Here is a 20504-nt window from a genome sequence, read left to right on the forward strand (position 1 = left end):
TCTGTTTTTCAACCCAAGTAAACTTTTTTAGACTATTTTGCTCCTCCCACTTCACCACATCTGTTCCTGTGGTTATGTATTCTTTTGTTTTCTTTTGCTTTGCTTTTGAGTCTGAGTGTCATTCGGTATCCCAGACTGGCTTACAACTTGCAGCAATCCTCTGGTCAGTGTCTAAACACTGCGTGACCCTCAGCATCTTCCATGTCATCTTGTGTCCTGTCTCCTCACTCTGGTAATTCTTTTCTTTGCTGTGTACAGCTTTGCAGCTGGATGCAACACCATCTGCCATTTCCTTTTTTTTTCTCTTGCATTAGTGAGATAGTTTTTGAAAATGATCATTGTCTATGTCTATATCTTGAGGTGTTATTCTTTTCATTTAAGATTTGGAACGCTTCACGAATTTGCATGTCATCCTTACTTGGGGGCCATGCTTATCTTCTCTGTATCATTCCAATTTTATGATATGTGCTGCCAAAGCGAGCCCGAGGAGCTATTCTTGTTTGCCTGTAGCAGTCTGGGTGTTTCAGGTCCAAGTTTAATACATTGTGAGTTTCGGTCTTCCAATCTAGTTTGAGTCTTCTACAAGTAACTACTCAGCTTATCAAAGACCCTTGATGAAAAAGCTTTCATTTCTCCAATTTATGTATATTGGCAACTTTGTTGAGAAATAGTTGTGTTTATGGGTATTATTTTTTGCGTCCTTTCTTAGATTTCATTATGTGTCTCTCTTCTCCCTCCTCTCTTCCCTCCTCTTTTTCACTATCTCATCTGGCTGCTAACAGAGGCTGCTTTTGTCACTACAATTCTGTAGTATAATTTGAACCTATGGGTTGTGATGCCTCCAGCATTGCTCTTGTTTAGTCAGGATTGCTGTTATTATTATTTGGTGTCCTTTGTGCTTCCATCTATATATTTATAGTTCTTTGTAGAATTAAGAATATTACTGAAATTTTGAAAGGGATTGCAGTGAACCTGTACAATATAATTTTAGATAATATGGCAACTTTGCCAACATAATTCCTGCCACCTGAACCATGGACATGAGAAATCTTTCTATCTTCTAGTATTTTCTTAAATTTCTTTCTTCAGCCTCTTACAGTTTTCATGGTAGAGCTCTGTTATACTTGGTGAGCTTTATTCTAGGTATATGTAGAGTCTATTGAAAATGGAATTATTTCCTTGGACTTCATTTTCACTCTGCTTGTTATTGGGTATAGCAATCAGAATTCAGATTTCATACATTGCTCCTTTATTGAAAGTCAGATTAAATGTGTGGAAATCAGAGGACAACTTGTGGGAGTTTGTTCTCTCCTTCCACCACGATTGGTTTGTATTAGTTGAGCCATGCTGCAATCCCATAAACATACACACACACGCACAGCACGGTCATGGCTTATAATCATTTTAATGCATTGTCAAATTAAGTTTGCAAATATTTTATTGAGAAGTTTGATTTCTCTGTTCTTTTCTTACACTCTTGATATCACTTTGGCATCATTACTTTCTTTTCTTTCTGTTTTATGTAGACTTTTAAGGAGCACTGGTAGAATTCAACCATGGATCCAGAAAGTCTTGGTATTTCTTTGCTGAGAGACGATTTCTTATTGCTTCACTCTCTTTGCTTCTTATCTGTTTAGGTTGGCTTAGTTGCCTATTATGTGCCCACCAATCTATCCATTCTTTTTGGATTTTCTAATTTGTTGGTATATAAGTTTGATCCATTGGTTGAATTCTACTGTGAGGCACAATCTCTCCTGAAAAGAAATGTATTTTTAAACATTTATTTATTTATTTATTTACTTATTTACTTATTTACTTGTCTGTGTGAGTGAGAGAGAGAGAACGAGCAAGAAGAAGGTCAAGTTACAAGAAGTACATTAGAAGAAAGCAAAACCAGGAGGTACAGTCACTCTTAAAAAATAGAAACAAATATCTTTTTGAACATCTGTCTATCTATCTATCTATCTATCTATCTATCTATCTATCTATCTATCTATCTATGTGTGTTTATGCATGCCATGGCACAACTTTGTAGTTCCACCCAGTGGGTTTAATAATGTGGGTTCCACAGATTGTAATGAGATCACCAGGCTTGACAGCAAGCATCTTTACCCCCTGACCATCTTGCTGGCCTGGAGACAAACATCTTTTTGTTTTGTTTCGTTTTGTTTTGGTTTGTTTTGGTTTGGTTTTTGAGGCAGGGTTTCTATGCGTAGCCTTTGTTCTGGTAGACTAGGCAGGCCTTGAGTTCACAGAGATCTGTCTGCTTCTGCCTCCTGAATCCTGAGATTAAAGGTGTTCACCATTACCACCCCTTTGACAAACATCTTAAATAAATGATTATCAAGCAAAAACGAAAGGTGGGTGGAAACCATGCAGCATGTCACAGTAAGGCTCAATGCAGAAAGGCAAGGCTGCTTTGACAGTCAATCAACATTAAGCACAGGGAAGGGGTCAGGAAAACAGCAAAGTCATTGTAAGTTCAGATCCTCTTTGTGATCCCAAAGGATCAGCAACTGAGAACACAAAACAACTGCTGTAACCCACTGAAGTGTTTCTACAAAAGACAAAATAGCCTGTGTTTTCTCTCATATGACAATCTAGATTTAGGACTAGGTACACACAATATGGGATCTGTGATTGTATTCTATCAAGTCTTGAAAGAAGAAATAACATCAATGTCCCTTAAACTGTTACAAAAATTCCTCTGAGTTTCAGCATCATTTCTAGTAATGTCCTTTGTAAGCACCCTAATTTATTCATTTAGATCTATTTCATTTGGTCATCTTGGCTCATGGTTTACCCGTCTTGTTTATCAATGCATAAAACCAACTGCTTATTTCACTTATCCTTGTGTTGTTCTTTTAGTCATCAATCTCTACCTTGTTGCTATTTCTTCTCTTCTGTTTTCAGGTTTTGCTTTTGTAATTTGTCTAAGACTGTGAGGAGCATCACTAGGTTTATCGAACTCTCTTTGATTTTTGTTTTGTGGGCACTCATGCCTGTTCACTTTTCTCCCCATAACTGCCTTCAGTGCACCCCAAAGGTTATGTGTTTGCTTGTTTGTTTGTTTTTTATCATCATTGGGTAGTAAAGATTTTAAAAATCTTCCTGGTTTCTTTGCTGAACTGCTAAACATTGAGAAGTATATTATGTAATCTCTGGTAGCTGGTAAAACTTAAGACATAAAACGTGTTCTATTTTGGACAAGGTTTCATGGGCTGATGAGAAAAAAAATGTATGTTCATGGCTAGTGTATAGAATATTTGGTGCAGTTTTCCTTTGAATTTTGTTGATTTCCTTGTTTGGGTGGTCTATCAATTAATTGATTAGAACCCCTGCACAGATGTAGCCCATGGCAGTTCAGTATCCAAGTGGGTTACCTAGTAATGGGAAGAGTGACTGCCTCTGACATAATCTGATTGGCCTGCTCTTTGATCACCTCTCCCCTGATGGGGGAGCAGCCTTAGCAGACCACAGAAGATGACAATGCAGCCACTCCTGATGTGATCTGATAGACTAAGATCAGAAAGGAGGAGAGGAGGACCTCCCCTATCAGTGGACTTGGGGAGTGACATTCATGCAGAAAGGGGAGGGAGGGTGGGATCGGGAGGGGAGGAGGGAGGGGCTTATGGGGGATACAAAATGAATAAAGTGTAATTAATAATAATAATAAAAAAGAATGTGGTATTGAAGACAGTCACTGTTCTTATATCTGGACCTCCCTGATTGTCCATGTCCAGTACTTCTTGATCTATGAAATTGATTGCACCAGTGTGTGAGGAGCTTTTACAGAAAATACTTCTTGCCGTGAGAAACTGAATTTTTCCCAGAGCTTGTAACCAAGTTAGTACCTCTTGAGATTATTTAAAACTGCCTATATAACCTGCTATTCTAATGTGCACTCAGCCTGTTTCAACTGACTTTGAGAAAGCAATGTAACTAACATTACTATGTCCTGGATTTCCCATGTAATCAGCATTTACTGCCTAAGCTGAATGCATAGCTTTAATATTAAACTATGTATGCTTCCATGCCCCTGATCAAGGATTGTGTATGTGTGTATGTTGTGGGAATCATATCCTGAAAGCAGTTAACAGGTTAAAATCAACCAATGGCAAATATCCCATTAATGTTGGAAGCGGCATATGGATATAGGTTGATAACAGCTGTCTGCAGGTTTGAGTGCCATTTTGGGTCAGTTTATGTCAGTAAAGTAACTTCTTCCATTGCAAAACTCAGTTAAAGATTTCTGCATAAAATAATTACTCATTCCTTTCACATAACATGTTTTCTGTGCTATTAAATAAGAACAGATCAAAGCCCTCGTCAGGAACAGTCAAACTTCATATCCACAGCAGACAGACAACAGACAGGCCACAGATCAGAAACTACAGAGAGATAAAGGACAGGGAGAGGGAAGAGGGGAACACAAATCTGGACTCACTATCGGTTCAAACTACTCCAAGAGCAAGTCTCTTGTTTAATTCGTTAGTGCAATGTTGACACACCCCAGCATTTTGTGTATCTATTTACAACTGTTACATTGTTCTGATGGATTGTTCTATTTGTTAAGGTGTACTGACCTTCATTATCTCTTTTTACAATTTTCATTTTTTTTAAATAGTGCAGTTTCTTTTTTTCGTGTGTGTGACAGGATTTCTCTTTGTAGTCAAACAAAGATAGAAATTACAAACCAATTTCTCTTATTAACATAGATCAGTGGTTCTCAACCTATGGGTTGAGACCCCTTTGCCAGTCACATATCAGATATCCTGCATATCAGATATTTACATTATGACTCATAACAGTAGCAAAATTACATTATAACATAGCAATGAGGTAATTTTATGGTTCAGGGTCATCACAATATGAAGAACTGTATTAAAGGGCCACAGCATTAGAAGGTTGAGAAACCCTGACATGGATGCAAACATTCTCTTTAAAATACTTGCAAACAGAATTCAAAAACACACCAAAAAGATCATCCACCACTATCTGAGTATTCTTCTCAGTTAAGCAGGGGTGGTTCAACATACATAAATCGGTAAATGTGATCCACATTATAAACAAACTGAAAGGAAAAAAAAACCCCACATGATCTCTCAATAGATGCAGAAAAGGCCTTTGACACAATCCAATACCCCTTCATGACAAAAGTTTTGGAGAGATTAGGGATACAAGGGACATACCTCAACATAGTAAAGGTAGTTTATAGCAAGCTCATAGCCAGTATCAACTTAAATGGAGAGAAATTCAATTTCTCTAAAATCAGGAACACAACAAGGTTGTCCACTCTCTCCATATCTCTTCAATATAGTACTTGAAGTCTTAGCTGGAACAATAAGACAGCTGAAGGAGAGCAAGGGATACAAATTGGAAAGGAAGAAGTCAAATGCTGTTATTTGCATATGATAGTATACATAAGTGACCCTAAAAATTTCTACCTGGAAACTCTTACAACTGATAAAACTTTCAGCAGAGTATCTGGATGTAAGAGTAACTCACTGTTTTCAGTGACAGATTTTCAAATATGTGTGCCTTGTTATTTCTGAAGCTCTTGATGAATTGTGTATCCATTTTCTTCAGCTAAGTCTTACTTCTAAAAGGTCCAGACTAGCCTTCAAACTAACACTAGTTTGAAGGGGACCAATGTGATTGAATACATGATTCTCTGGGGAGTATCTTACATCTAACCTTGATACTTAGAATATTGGATATCTCTGCTTGTGGAAGAATGAAATATGCTCCTATCTCAGATTACCTAAATCAACTTAAATTGAGTTGAAGACTTAATGTCAGGCCTTTAAACTAAGAAACTGCTAGTGGAAACATTTTTTAATTAATTTATTTTTTGTTATACAATTTTCATCTTGATAAGAATTTTCAAATAAGAATATAGCTGTTCTTCCTCTAGAATTCTGTTTGTCTGGGAATGCAATATTCCATAGTTTCATTTTCTGTTTTTTAATTGTGGTCAATGAGGTAAGTTTCTTGAAGACAGGACACAGTTGAATCTTGTTTACTCAACCATTTCTCAATTCTACCTATTTTTTTTGGTAATTGCACATTTTTTTTGCGGGTGTATTCATCTACGCATACCTGTGCCTGTGGAGGCCAGAGCAATGATATCAGGTGTCTTCCTCCAGTGACTTCTACCTTACCTTTTTAAAAACAGTGTCTCTAGGTGAACATGAACCTCACTCTTCAGGCTAGACCAGCTGATCAGCAAGTCCCAGGGACAGTCAGTCCTAAGTCTCTATCACTCCGGCTTCTGATGCTGCTGAAGTTAGAGACACAGGCAACTGTGACCGACCACTTCTAGGTCCTGGAGATCCTTCAGGCTGCATATTTTCTGGAGTGTTAACCTTTATATTTAGAGTTATCCTTGCAAGGTACGTACTGAGTTCCTCCTTGTTCGTTTTAACACTTTGTGTGTTTCACCGAGGTAAAAATGTTTGTAACCTTTCCAAATCTCTGCTAGTCTTTCTATTCTTAATACGTGATATTTTTCTCCCTCAAGTTATCATGATATTGTCGACCTCCATCCTCTGTGTGTACTATTCCTTCTTTATTGTCTTCTTTTGTGATGGCTTAGTGGTGATGAATTGTTTTAATCTGAGATTAGCATGGAAAGACTTTATTTCTCCTCTGATTTTAAAGTATAAATCTACTAGGCATAGTAATCTGGGTTGGCAATTGCTGACTTTCAAAGTTTAAAATATATCGGTCTGTGGTTCTCATCCATTACAGTTTCTGCTAAGTAGTCTCTTGATATTATAATGGGTTTGCCTTTGTACCTAACTTGGAGCCTCTGTCATGTGGCTTCCAGGATTTCTTCTTTGTTCTGTTCCATCTGCATTAGAGCCATAAGATGACATGGAAAGGTGCTTATCTCGACATGTATAATTTCAAATTCCTCCTTTCCTTGCCTAGCCATGTCTTTCCCAAGATATAGGGACTTTTGTGGAGTTTATGCGGTTAGACTATAACTTGGTTCCTTCTTTTAAAAGTTCATAGGCTCGTTCTCTCCATCATGTCCCAGTGTTCCTGAAAGTTGTGGTTATGATTGCTATGGGATTTTTTTGTTGTTGTTTGTTCATGTTTTGTTTTGTTTGTTTTTGTTTTCTTTTCTCCACTCTCCCCCCCTTTTTGGTTTGGCTCTGACTCCCCAGGATCTCTATTTCTATTCTTCTTTTTTTTATAATCTACTTCATGAATGCACTTTATTCCTTCTTCAATTAATTATTCACTCCTTTACACTTGGGAATAATTTTTAAACTGTACCATTACATTCTTTGTCATTTCAAGCATTTTGGTATTTTTAGATTTGGTCTCATCTGTTTAATCACAATTCTTGGATTTCTATGTTTTCTTGACTCTCTCACAGTGGAATCAACTGGAGAAAACTTCTTACCACATCTTATCCCAGATGATTTTTTGTTTGTTTTGTTCCAAGGTGGGGTCTCTACATAGCCCTGGCTGTCCTGGACTTACTCTGTAGACCAGGCTGACCTCAAACTCACAAAGGTCCACATGCCTCTTCCTGCCAAGTACTGAAGTTAAAGGCCTAAGCTGCCATGCCCAGGAAATATTATTTTATTTTTATCACTTGTTTTCTAGGACAAGAAGCCTGACAAAGAGAAGCATAATACAATGCTTAAACAGAAAGTTAGCCTTGCTGAAGAACAAGAAGTCATGAGACCACCAAAGAAAAGGTGCACTGTGAACATGGTGTCAAATAAATCTTTTGAAGCCTCTGACAAGGCAAAGGGAGAAGGTAAATACACCATTGTTGGCTAGACAGATACTGGCCATATTTAAAAGTTAAAGAAAACACGTGTGAAATGATGAAAGTGATACGAGTTGCTTCAGGGAGATCAGTGGGTCCAAAACAGCTCCAGTAGCTAGTGTAAGACAAGGTCTAAGAGAGGAGAATGTTCCTCCCACCTGGCCCTACGTCTCCTTCACCTATCCTCTCCTTTCCTCCATATTATAATGCTGTGCGGATTCCTGTCTTCTGTGTCATCAACACTGTTGAAAAGTGTTGTGGACATGTCTGCAATGGTCAGGAATGACACTCATCCCTCAGCAGCTTCTGATGCCGACAGCCATCCCTTTATTCATGACGTGTGTGTGTGTGTGTGTGTGTGTGTGTGTGTTTTGCCTGCATGTGTATCTATGTACCACTTGTGTACCTGTTGATCACAAAAACTAGAAGAGGGTATGGGATTCCCTGGGACCGGAGTTGCAGATGGTTGTGAGCTGCAGTATGAATGTTGAGACTCAAACCTCTGTTCTGTGGAAGGGTAGCCAGTATTCTTAACCACTGAACAACATCCTCAGCCCCAACTTCCTGGGATGTTTGTTCTCTAGAATATTCTTCAGTTTTGTTTTCTTTTGGTTTGGTTTTTTCCCTCTGGATGAGGCCTCCTCAATTGTTTTCCTTCTGTTTATCTTCTTGTCTGGATAAATTATGTAACATTTTCTAACTCAGGCCATTGAAATCTTTTGTGCTTGTTCACTCTGCCATGATTAATTCCCACAGAGCATAAAAAAATAAGTGTTTTCTGCTCAGTATCCTTTCCATCTGTACCCACTTCCTAACAACCTCTCTCACCTGGCAGCCAGGGTAAGGATATCAGTAGGTAAATATAGTAGGCCATATTCATGCTGGAAAAAAAAGGGAAGGAACAAACCCATTCTGTGTCTCCAAGCATGCAAGATAAAACCTGACTCCTGTCCCTGATCCATCAGACTCTGCTTCCTTCATCCTACAATTATCTGGGTCCCAGTGGTCACCTTCAGACTTCTGTGTATATTGTTGACTACACAAATCCTATGTCCCATTCCCCAGCTCTCACTAGACCCTGGTCTTTTTTCTCCACATCTACAAAGGCTGCCTCTGTCTCTTCCTCTGTTTTGCTCAGAGGACACCGCCCAGAAGGGAGATCCAAGCTGGTGGCCCTGTGAGCACCTTCTGTTGCTTCCTTTCACATGTTTGTTAATTTCTTCCCCAACATGAAAACACCAGAGTGTGTGATTCCTCTCTGATGTCTCTGTGACACTGTGAATTCCTAGGAGAAGGGTAGTACCTGTGTTTGGCATTCAGTGTTTATCCCTAGCATCTGGCAGGTGCTGGGTAGAACAGAACACAATGACACAAAAGTGTCAAAAGGAAAGGGAAAAGAACTTGCCTTGCCAAAAAGTGAAAGATGAGTAGAGTCTCCTATAGATGCAGAGTTTTAGTGAAGGTGTGCACAATGCATTCACACATCTTGTGACACCTTCAGCTTTTCAACTTGTAAAGTCTATCAAGACGACACTAAGCTATAAGTACCAGGGATCTGTTGTTTTTTCATTGTCCTGTCCAACTAGTTTGTGCAAATGATTATGGAGTCACAAGGTAGGCTTTTTTTTTCTGCTGTGTCCTGGGGTCAGTCTGTCATGGTTGAGATTCCTCTCTGCTGTACTCTCCTCTGAAATAAATTTAGACCCTGATCAGCATGGGAGTGCTCATACAGAGGCATGGAGCCCACCTAGTTCACAGCTCAGTCTGTTACTTTGCTTTCCAGGTGCTACTGTCAGCAAGGAAGCCCAGGTGGGGACGTTGCCAGGTAGTTCTAATGACTACTCACGAAAATGTGCTGAAAGCCAGAGTAAGCCTGTGGCAGGAGATGCCATTCTCCCCAGTCCAGAAGATTCTCTACCTGACAACTCTCTTCATCGCAAAGATGATGATGACATCACCGTTACAGGGGGAAGTGTTAGCAGTGCTCACTCTGTAGGCACTGTCAATGCCCCAGTAATGCCTTCAGCAGAATCTGGGCCCTCTGCGTCCCTGCTGAGCCCAAATGTAACTAACTATGAAATAAAATGTGCCCTGATGACGGAAATTCGACGATATGGACGACGTAAGTACTCAAAGAATGGTTAGTAACAGAGACAAGGCAGTTGTCTCCAGTTGTATGATTAGAATAACCTGAAACTACCTCCAGAGAGAGAGCCTTTGCCACAACCAAGGGTTTCTATAGAGTTCCATGCAGTCACTCTTTGACTAAAATATCTCAGTAGAGTCCATCTTTCATCTGTATTGTCACTTGGTTATTGCTCACAAGAATTGTGTCAGTGTCTGTGCATACGATACCTACCATTTCACATTCTTGACCAGGAAGCATACTACTGGGGAACATACAGATTCACCCAGATCCTGTTCTATTTCATTTCTAAGAAATGTTGAAGTATTCTTATATTCTCTTCAGAATATGGAAAGATTTTCAAGATTCTTGAAGAAGTGCCAGGGCCTCCGGAAGTCAGGATACAGTTTGTCGAGTTCACCATCAAGGAAGCGGCAAGGTGGGTGCACAGAGGGACTACACATCTTCTTCCAGCTGTTGGGTCACTGCAGTGGTTGGGTGAGGGGCGGGGCAGTGCCTGCCTTGAGTTTCCTTAGTCCCCGGCATTATAGTGAAGGCTGGTGGCACAACCATTGAGGTAGATGTCACCTGTGTTTGACACAGCCTTGTACGTTCACTCATCTCTCCTTTGATACTGCGGTCTGATATGGGCTCTGATCCTTAGCAGATACCCTTCATATGGGCTAGAGCACCTGGTACCTGGGATGCACTCACTATTACCACAGATGTGGTGAGCCGTTGCTTTGGATCACACAGCACTTCCTCCAACACAAGTTTTCTGGGTATCTTTTTTTTTTTTAATTTTATTTTTACATGATGTGTATGTTTATTTTCAGGTTTAAAAGACACCATTTAATAAATTATCTTGAGAAGATACTGGAAAAATTAATGGCAGAAAGGTCTCTCAACAATGATGATCTACATCCAAGCGTGTGATCCTGTTATTACAATGGTCAGAAAGATGCAACAATTGGTTTACTGTGTTTAGAATGTAGTAGGAGAATGCTGAAGCCCCCTGGCATATATTAGCTAAGATGACTACCTCTAAGAAAACTGCCTTAAACTACGCTTAATAAAAGATGGGCTTTCACCCTATGTGTTTTGTTCGAAAGTATGACTTCTTGCTGGTTTGCTGATTCTTTTTCTCTTCCCTATGCAGGCTAATGCTATTGTCTCATCAGGTAAATATCATGACAAGCCTGCATTTTGCAGGAGATCACAAGTGTCATCACGGGTATTTAGAAATGTCACTTTTCCCAAGTATTGTTTTTGTTTTGTTTTGTTGGGACTGGTTCTCACTGTATAACTCTGGCTAGCCTGGAATTCATGATGCAGAACCCACAGAGATCTGCCTGCCTCTGCTCCCTGAGTGCTGGGAATACAGCCATGCACTGCTGCCATACCTGGTACCCCAACCATCTCTTATCCCATTGTCCAGACATAGCCCCTCAACAAGTCATGGTGTTCGGCTTAGTGAGCTGTCTCCAAGTCTTTTTACTTAACCATCAAGGCTGAGCCATCCCATCCCATGTCCTGTGTGAACTGGGCTGCCATAAAGGTCCGTCACCTCTAATGAGAAAGCACAAAGGACTCCACACCTTTCACACTGTCCTCCTTAGCCCTGGTACTCGTCTCACGATCATTTGATAACCAAGTCTTATACTCTGGAAATTAAAGAATCTTTCCCCATATAGTTGTTGAGTTGTTTTCTTTGTCAACTGGCCACAGGGAACTAAGTATACCAAAAGCCACAGATGTCAAACAAGAAAATTTTCTTTTTTTTTCCTAGACCCTACTCCAAGCTAACATAGCCTTGCTCAAAATTTTAGCACATTACCCTGAGGTAAATTCTATATCTACTATGCCACACATAACTTGTAGCTCTGTCTCCTCCTAAATGTTTTTATTTTAAAGCCAAGATGCGGGTATTCGTTCATTCTACAGGCACTATCTTAATATGCCTTGGATTATGTGATCACTGAAGTCTCACTCATTTCAAAGGCCCTAGTTTTGTTCAGGAATTATTTCTCATGTTATGTCTAGTAGGTATGCTGCCAGAGTATCTGGATTGGTTTCCATTTCCTGTTCAATGAGAATAATGTCACCAAAGGTGACAATGCAATATGTTGCAATGGTGCAATGCAAAGGTGCAATGCAATATGTTGGTAATCGATATCCTTAAGGGCTACATTACAATGTAAGCCTGAGGTAAAAAGTGATACTAGGGGGTGAAGACATGGTTCTATGAGTAAAGTACTTGCTGCACAAACATGAAAGCCTGAGTTCAAATCCCCAGAACCAACACAAAAAGCCAGGCATACTGGCTCACACCAATAATGCCAGTGCTGAAAGCAGTGAAGACAAGAGTATTCCTGGGTCTTTCTGGCTAGCAATCTGATCCGAATCGACCAGCTCCAGGTTCAGGGAGAGATGCTGCCTCAAAAACTAAAGTGGAAAGTGACTGATTTTTGTATGTGTGATACATATACACACATATGAACGTGTGTACTTTCACACATGCTTGCATATTCGAAGTGATATTATATTGGTTTTTCAAGTGAAGTCAAGCTCATCTTTGTGACAATCAGGTGCCCAGAAACATATTGATTGTAAAAACAAGGAACCCTTGTATAAAATCTCATTAGTTCTTGGAATAATCATCTGATTACAATTATTAACATTGCTGTCATTCTCTGAAATGAGTATGTGAGGATCAACACCTTCCTTTTTGTCAGTGGCGTTACAAATCACCACAATCTTTCCATGCATGGAGTGTCATTTTTAGTTTGCTATTACTACAGTGCTAGTGGCTTCCATTTGGCCTTTTCATACTACAATAGTTCTTTCCCCATAGGTCAGAGAACCAATGTATAATATTTACCATTTGTTGACTAAGTCTATTCTAATGATAATTTTCTGAATTTCATGTTATCACTAACAGAAAGTCAAGTTCAGGAACAAATCAGAGCAATGTGAGTAAAACTGAATTATCATTTGATCTCTGCTCTGACCCAGGAGCCACCGTGACATTTTGCTTTTTCGCAAATGAGTATTACGCCAGAGATGGTATCAAATAATCTCAGAACTGTGATAACTTTGTTTCTGCTTGACGGCACTGTGGAGGCTGTGCAGATTCAACATTATTTCTGAGTGTATCTGTTACAGTTATTAACAAGTGAGTTGCCCCTGTCCTATATATATATGTATAATTTTTTTCTTCCTTAACAAGAGTATGCGAGACTGGGAATTATAAGGAGCTGAGATTTAATTTTCTACAGTCCTAGAGGCTAAGAAGTCCAAGGTCAGGAGTTCACATCTGATGACGTCTTTCTTGCTGTGTAATAACATGCCAGAAGGCAGCATCTGGCTAGAAGAATTGAAAGATGGCCGACCTCACTCTATTTTATTTTACTTTATTATAGTGAGACAGACTCTCATGATGTAGCCCTGGCTGGCCTAGTATTCATGATGTGGACCAGGCTAGCCTTGAACTCACAGAGATATCCCTCCTAAATGCTGGAACTAAAGGTACATGCTATCACACCCAGCCAACCTCATTTTAAAACAAACCTGCTTTGGTGATTACTAATTCTCTCTAACAGTGACAATCCATGCATGAAGGGAGATCTCCTGTGATAGACATGTCTTAGAAGCTCTACATCTCTGGTCTGCAGATGTTGCTCAATTGTTCCAGGCCCTCAGATCTATCAGCATAAAAAAAAAGTTGTGAGGTTCTACTGCTCAACTCTGTTGCCTTAGAAAGTGAACCTCATGGGACACATTCAAACTATAGCATCTTCTTGGCACGGGTTAGAATAGCACTCATTTTTAAAACTCTACTTTATTTGAGATGTTTAGGCTTCAACTTCTCAACCCTATGTTGAGGGTCATTGGGTTCTTTTAGGGCTCTATACCAAACTCTGTTAATAGCAGATGCAGCCAGCAGGCTCCTTCCATGCCCCTGCACAGGAAGCATTTCCCTCCCTCAGTCTGCTCCAAACCGAAACACTGTCCGCCTCTCTGGTCTCTCCAAACAGGCCACAGGCCAACAGCACACACCAAGCCAACACCTTCTCTTTCTAAGCTCTCATGTTTATATTCTCAGAGCCCTAAACCATGCCGTTCTCCTTGCCTCATGTGGAAGGCTGTTACCAGCTGGCAAAGGCCACGCCCTGCAAAAGACAATTAACAGGTGTGGACAAACTATATGCCAAATCCCACACCTGGGTCTTAAAAAACATAGTTACATAACATAATTGTTTACAAAGACACCAAAGCTTCCATTACAGGTTGGAGTCATCCAGTCTGCTGATTAAAAGGTCTCAGTTTTGGGTGTCTACAGGGAGTATTCCACGGCACAGCATCCTTTAGAGTATTGAGCTCATCAAAAGACTTATTAATGCTGTGGGCATACAGACAACCAGTATCATAGCCAGGGCCTGAGAAAATGTGCAGCCCCAGAACAATAGATAAGCAGACAACATGGTGGAAGCTCTAATAAGAGTTTAGACCTACGGCAGAGTTGAGGGTCCCCTTCTTAGAGGTCTCAGAGGAGGCCAGAAGTGTTCTCAGTATAAACCTCCAGACAGGCTGTCCCTGATTCTTCAAAACTCAGAAGAGTCCACCTACCTTACAATGCATCATTATTCCAGTAACCGATCACTGGTCCATTTGGCAAAGGTTAGGACAACAGTTAACAGAGTAATCATTTTGCAGTGTAGCGTGCATGTTCATTCCTCAAGGGCAAAGCCACAGCAACTTCTGACAAACAGAACAGTCGTTAGAGAGGTGCCCGGGCTCTTCTTTGGAAATCATTTACAAAGTCATGTCCTCAGGGCATGAGACTAAACAGTTTTCTCCACGGTCAATTCACTCTAACATTGCAGTCTCATTTTGGCTTCAGGTGTCCTTTTTGTGAGTAGTCCAAGACCTAGCTGAGATTTTCCCTTAAGTTAGAATAAATCACCCTTGATCTGGATTTCAGCTCACTAACTGAACAAGTTGTAAGAGGCTCCTGTAACCTCTGATATGAAACCACTAAATTCAGAGCCTTGGTTTAATAAGCCCACATCAATATGTTTAGTCTTGTTCAACATTATTTTCCTTCTACCTTCATACAACACCCTTAAAATCTATACCCACAAGAACCTTCTATAGTCCTGCCTAAAGGGGGAAGACTTGGCGATCATTTGGTAAAATGCTGAAACTCCTCATGAGTTGTTTTGGGGGTTAGTGAGATAAAGGGGGTCAGTTGCAGCTTCTAACGAGGATCAGCAGAGCTCTGCAAAGGCCGCTAGTTCCTGAGAGATAACTACAGACTCTTCAGATGATGAAGTGACCTCCTCAGAAAAGAATCAAAGCTGCATTTCTGCTATGAAACACTAGAATACTTCAGAGTGAAGAGTCTGAGCTACTGAAAAATGTAAATATTTTGTGCTCCTTTCCAATATTTGAAACAGTAGTTCTCAACCTTCCTAATGTTGTTACCCTTTAATACATCTCCTCATCTTGTGGTGATCCCCAACCAGAAAATTATTTTCATGTCTACTTCATAACTGTAATTTTGCTACTTTTATGAGTCCTGATATAAGTATTTTGGAGACAGAAGTTTGTCGAAGTAGTCATGACCTATAGGTTGAGAATCAGTGATTTGAAGACTATTTACTTATTTATTTAAGATTTATTTATTGGGCGGGGCAAGATGGCGGCGCTGGGAGGACTCTCATTCTGAGGAGCAGCACAGCAGGATTGGCACAGTGACCAGCAATCAGAACTCGCGGCCATAAAACACAAGTGGTTGTGTTTCTCAGGTGAGAGGATACCCCACGGTGGGGGATTCAATCAGCTTTAACTCACCTGGCTAAACCCCGGAAGAGATCCCGGTTCCGCCAGGCTCTTGGTCGCCAGCCCAGATCTACACGCCAGCGCTATCTGGTCACGGTCCCAGACTGAACTGTGGATCCACAACACCATAGACTGGATTTCCCAGTCGAGAGATAATCCCACGGAGCAGGAAACAATTGGGACCGACCCCAGGTTACCCAGACATCCCCTGGAAAAGACTCAGGTTCCACGGGTACCCCAAGAGCCAGCCCGGACCCAGAGCCGGGAACCCAGGCTCCAGCACAGAGCCCTGCCTGCGTGCGTGATTCGCCACCTCAGATAGAACTGTGGGCACCAGGGCACCAGGGCACCAGACTGCGTGTCTCTGGCAGGAGGAAACCGCCAGCGGAGGGGGTCAGCAGCTCTAACGCTTAGGACACCCAGCACCAAAACACTTCCTGGACTCACGCAGACTCTAGTGCAGGCAGGAGCGCTGTGCTCTGCCGACATTGTTGAGTTCCCCTGGGGCACTGGGACACACAGCTGCATCCTCGGATCTGCAGGAGCTGAAGAGCCATTACAGCAGCCTTCAGATACTGTGCCAGGGATCGGCCAGTTGTCCCTGGCTAGACTGTCAAAACTGTGGGAATCCCTGATCCTTCAGGGGGGCTGCACCCACAGCGTCTGGACCAGATCGGTGCCTGCAGCCGCCATCCCAGACAGAGACACACAGCTTCTGGTCCAGAGTGAGGCACCCAGCCTCCAGACCAGAGCAGTGCCCCCAGGCGCCAACTCAACCTAGGTGCACATTCTCCAGGTCCAGAGCGGAGCAATCAGCCTTTGGCCCAGAGACTTGCTGAGTGCACCTCCCACTTTCCCGGACAGAACTGTGTGCTCCAGAATAACAGACTGAATTTCCCTGTTGGGAGAAAACCCCACATCTAGGGAATCAGCAGTTTCTTCAAGAGGACTGTACATGGAAATTTAGTGAGCAGCAGCACACTAAATTCATAACAAGAAACCCAGCAGTGGGGCAGCTGTCTTGAGAAATTCTATGGGTAAGAGGAAATCCCCCCCTGCCTAACATAGACCACAGCTACTACTCAGGGCTATAAACCTGAGGTGAGCAGTGGCAACTCCTGAGAAACACTGGCCATATAGTGACCATAACCAAAAAGCAGAGAAGGACTCCTTCAGGAAAAACAATCTTCCGGCCAAGGGGATACTCCCTACCTCAGGACTCCAGGAAGCACAGAAACTAACAGCCAACACCTAAATCAGCCCAATGGGTAGAGGTCAACGTAAAGGCTCAACCAACAAAAGACAGAGCAATATGGCATCTCCAGAACCCAGCCATCCAGGGGCGAACAGCCCTGAACAATGCAGCATAATAGAAAATCAAGAAGATGACCTTACATCTATGTTGATGAAGAGAATAATAGAGGAAACAGATAAAATACGTAAAGAATTAGAGAAAGATAAAACCAAACAGATCATGGCTATCCGTAAAGAAATGGAGGAAGATAAAGACAAGCAGATTAGGACCATCCGTAAAGAAATACGGGAAGATGCAGCCAAACAGCTTGTGGCCTTCAGAGAAGAAATAATTAAATCACTGAAAGAAATAAAAGAGACAGAGTTGAAGGAACTAAAAGAAAAAGAGGAAAATACAAGCAGACAGGTGAAGGAAGTAAACAAAACAACTCAAGACCTGAAGATAGAACTAGAAAAATTAAAGAAAACACAAATGGAGGAAATAATGGAGAGGAAGAATTTAGGGAAGAAAACAGGAACTACAGAGGTAAGCATAACCAACAGAATACAAGAAATGGAAGAAAGAATCTCAGGTGTAGAAGATACAATGGAAGAAATCGACGTATCTGTCAAAGAAAATGTTAAATCCAAAAAATTCCTGACACAGACCGTCCAAGAAATCCAAGACAATATGAAAAGACAAAACCTAAGAATAATAGGAATAGAGGAAAAAGAAGACTCCCTTCTCCAAGGCCCAGAAAATATTTTCAACAAAATCATTGAAGAAAATTTCCCCAAGTTAAAGGAGAAGCCAATAAGGATACATGAGGCCTACAGAACACCCAACAAATTTGACCAGAAAAGAAAATCCTCCCGCCACATAATAATCAAAACAGTAAGTATTCAGAACAAAGAAAAAATACTAAAAGCTGCAAGGGAAAAAGGCCAAGTAACATATAATGGCAAACCCATTAGAATCACACCTGAATCACACCTGACTTTTCAACAGAAACTATGAAAGCCAGAAGGGCCTGGACAGATATCATGCAGACCCTAAGAGAACACAGATGTCAGCCCAGGCTACTATACCCTGCAAGATTAACAGATTAACAGAATGGATATATAAACAAAACCCAGCAATCTGTTGCCTATAAGAAACACACATAAGGCACAAAGATAGACATTACCTGAGGGTAAAAGGTTGGAAGACGACTTTCCAAGCAAATGAACCCAAGAAACAAGCAGGAGTAGCCATTCTAATATCTGATAAAATAGACTTTCAACCAAAATTAATAAAAAGAGATGAGGAAGGACACTTAATACTCATCAAGGGAAAATTCCACCAGGAAAACATCACAATCCTGAACATCTATGCCCCAAATACAAGAGCACCCACATTTGTAAAAGACACATTGATAAAACTGTAATCCACACAATTGGAAAATATAAAACAAATGTATAATTTTCTACATACATAACCACTAGGTAAGCAGATGCTGAGCCTGATGGCCAACTGATGGGCAGAGTGAATGGAATTTTATGTAAGAAGTGGGAAATAGTAAGAGCTGGAGGGGATGGGAACTCCACAAGGAGAGCAACAGAACAGGATAATTTGAACACAGGGAACTTCCCAGAGACCCATACTCCAACCAAGGACTATTCGTGGAGATGACCTGGAACCCCTGCACAGGTATAGCCCATGGCAGTTCAGTGTCCAAGTGGGTTACCTAGTAATGGGAAGAGGGACTGCCTCTGACATAATCTGATTGGCCTGCTCGTTGATCACCTCCCTCTGAGGGGGGAGCAGCCTTACCAGGCCACAGTAGAGGACAATGCAGCCACTTTTGATGAGAACTGATAGACTAAGATCAGAAAGAAGAGGAGAACCTCCCCTATCAGTGGACTTGGGGAGTGGCATGCATGCAGAAAGGGGCAGGAGGGTGGGATCGGCAGGGGATTAGGGAGGGGCTTATGGGGGGATACAAAATGAATAAAGTGTAATTAATAAAAAAAATTAAACCACATATAGATCTCCACACATTAATAGTGGGAGACTTCAACACCCCACTCTCAACAAAGGACAGGTCAACAAAACAGAAATTAAACAAAGAAACAATATCTCTGACAGAGGTCACGAATCAAATGGACCTCACAGACATTTACAGAACTTTACACCCAAAGAGAAAAGAATTTACCTTCTTCTCAGCACCTCATGGAACCTTCTCCAAAACAGACCATATAGTTGGTCACAAAGCAAGCCTCAACAGATACAAGAAGACTGAAATAATCCCTTGTATCCTCTCTGATCACCATGGAATGAAGCTGGACTTCAACAACAACAGAAATAGCAAAAAGCCTACACACACATGAAAACTTGCTACTAAATGACAGCTGGGTCAGGGAAGAAATAAAGAAAGAAATTAAAGCCTTTCTAGAACTCAATGAAAATGAAGACACAACATACCCAAACTTGTGGGACACAATGAAAGCAGTGCTAAGAGGAAAGTTCATAGCACTAAGTGCCTTCAAGAAGAAATTCGAGACAGCTCATTCAAGCAACTTAATGGCCCACTTAAAAACCCTAGAAAAAGAAGAAGCAGACACACCAAAAAGGAGTAGACGGCTGGAAATAATCAAACTCAGGGCTGAAATCAATCAATTAGAAACAAATAAAACAATTCAAAGAATCTATGAAACCAAGAGCTGGTTCTTTGAGAAAATCAACAATATCGACAAACCCTTAGCCAAGCTAACTAAAAGGCAGAGAGACACCACCCAAATCAACAAAATCAGAAATGAAAAGGGGGACATAACTACAGACACTGAGGAAATCCAAACAATCATTAGGACTTACTTCAAAAGTCTATACTCAACAAAATTTGAAAACCTAAATGAAATGGACAATTTTCTTGATTGATTTGACTTACCAAAGCTGAATCAGGACCAGGTAAATCAATTAAATAGTCCTATATCCCCCAAAGAAATAGAAGCAGTCATCAAAAGTCTCCCATCCAAAAAAAGCCCAGGACCAGATGGCTTCAGCGCAGAATTCTACCAGACCTTCAAAGAAGAGCTAACTCCAATTCTCTTCAAACTATTCCACAAAATAGAAACAGAAGGAACATTACCAAACTCATTCTATGAAGCCACAATCACCTTGGTACCTAAACCTCACAAAGACTCAACAAAGAAAGAGAATTTCAGGCCAATCTCCCTTATGAACATTGATGCAAAAATACTTAACAAAATACTTGCAAACCGAATCCAAGAACACATCAAAGATATTATCCACTATGACCAAGTAGGCTTCATCGCAGGTATGCAGGGGTGGTTCAATATATGGAAATCCATCAATGTGATCCACCATATTAACAAACTGAAAGAAAAAAACCACATGATAATCTCCCTAGATGCTGAAAAAGCATTTGACAAAATCCAACATCCATTCATGTTTAAAGTACTGGAGAGATCAGGGATACAAGGCACATATCTAAACATAGTAAAGGCGAT

General features: G+C 40.8%; 1 protein-coding gene and 1 non-coding gene across 2 annotated transcripts; one reads left to right on the top strand and one right to left on the bottom strand.

Annotated features, from left to right (window-relative positions):
• Positions 1-377: 377 nt before the first annotated feature.
• On the bottom strand, positions 378-484 carry LOC129671057 (U6 spliceosomal RNA). The gene has a single exon (XR_008719306.1). It is a non-coding gene; the product is annotated as a U6 spliceosomal RNA (small nuclear RNA).
• Positions 485-7656: 7172 nt separating this feature from the next.
• Positions 7657-10853, top strand: LOC129670942 (integrator complex subunit 6-like). Its single transcript, XM_055599557.1, has 4 exons — positions 7657-7780; positions 9576-9914; positions 10263-10356; positions 10754-10853. Exons 1-4 carry the CDS (start codon positions 7657-7659, stop codon positions 10851-10853), a joined length of 657 nt encoding a protein of 218 aa, XP_055455532.1.
• Positions 10854-20504: the final 9651 nt, after the last annotated feature.

This window comes from Psammomys obesus, unplaced genomic scaffold, assembly GCF_907164565.1.
Source record: "Psammomys obesus unplaced genomic scaffold, mPsaObe1.curated_primary_1811, whole genome shotgun sequence".
Lineage (NCBI taxonomy): Eukaryota > Metazoa > Chordata > Mammalia > Rodentia > Muridae > Psammomys > Psammomys obesus.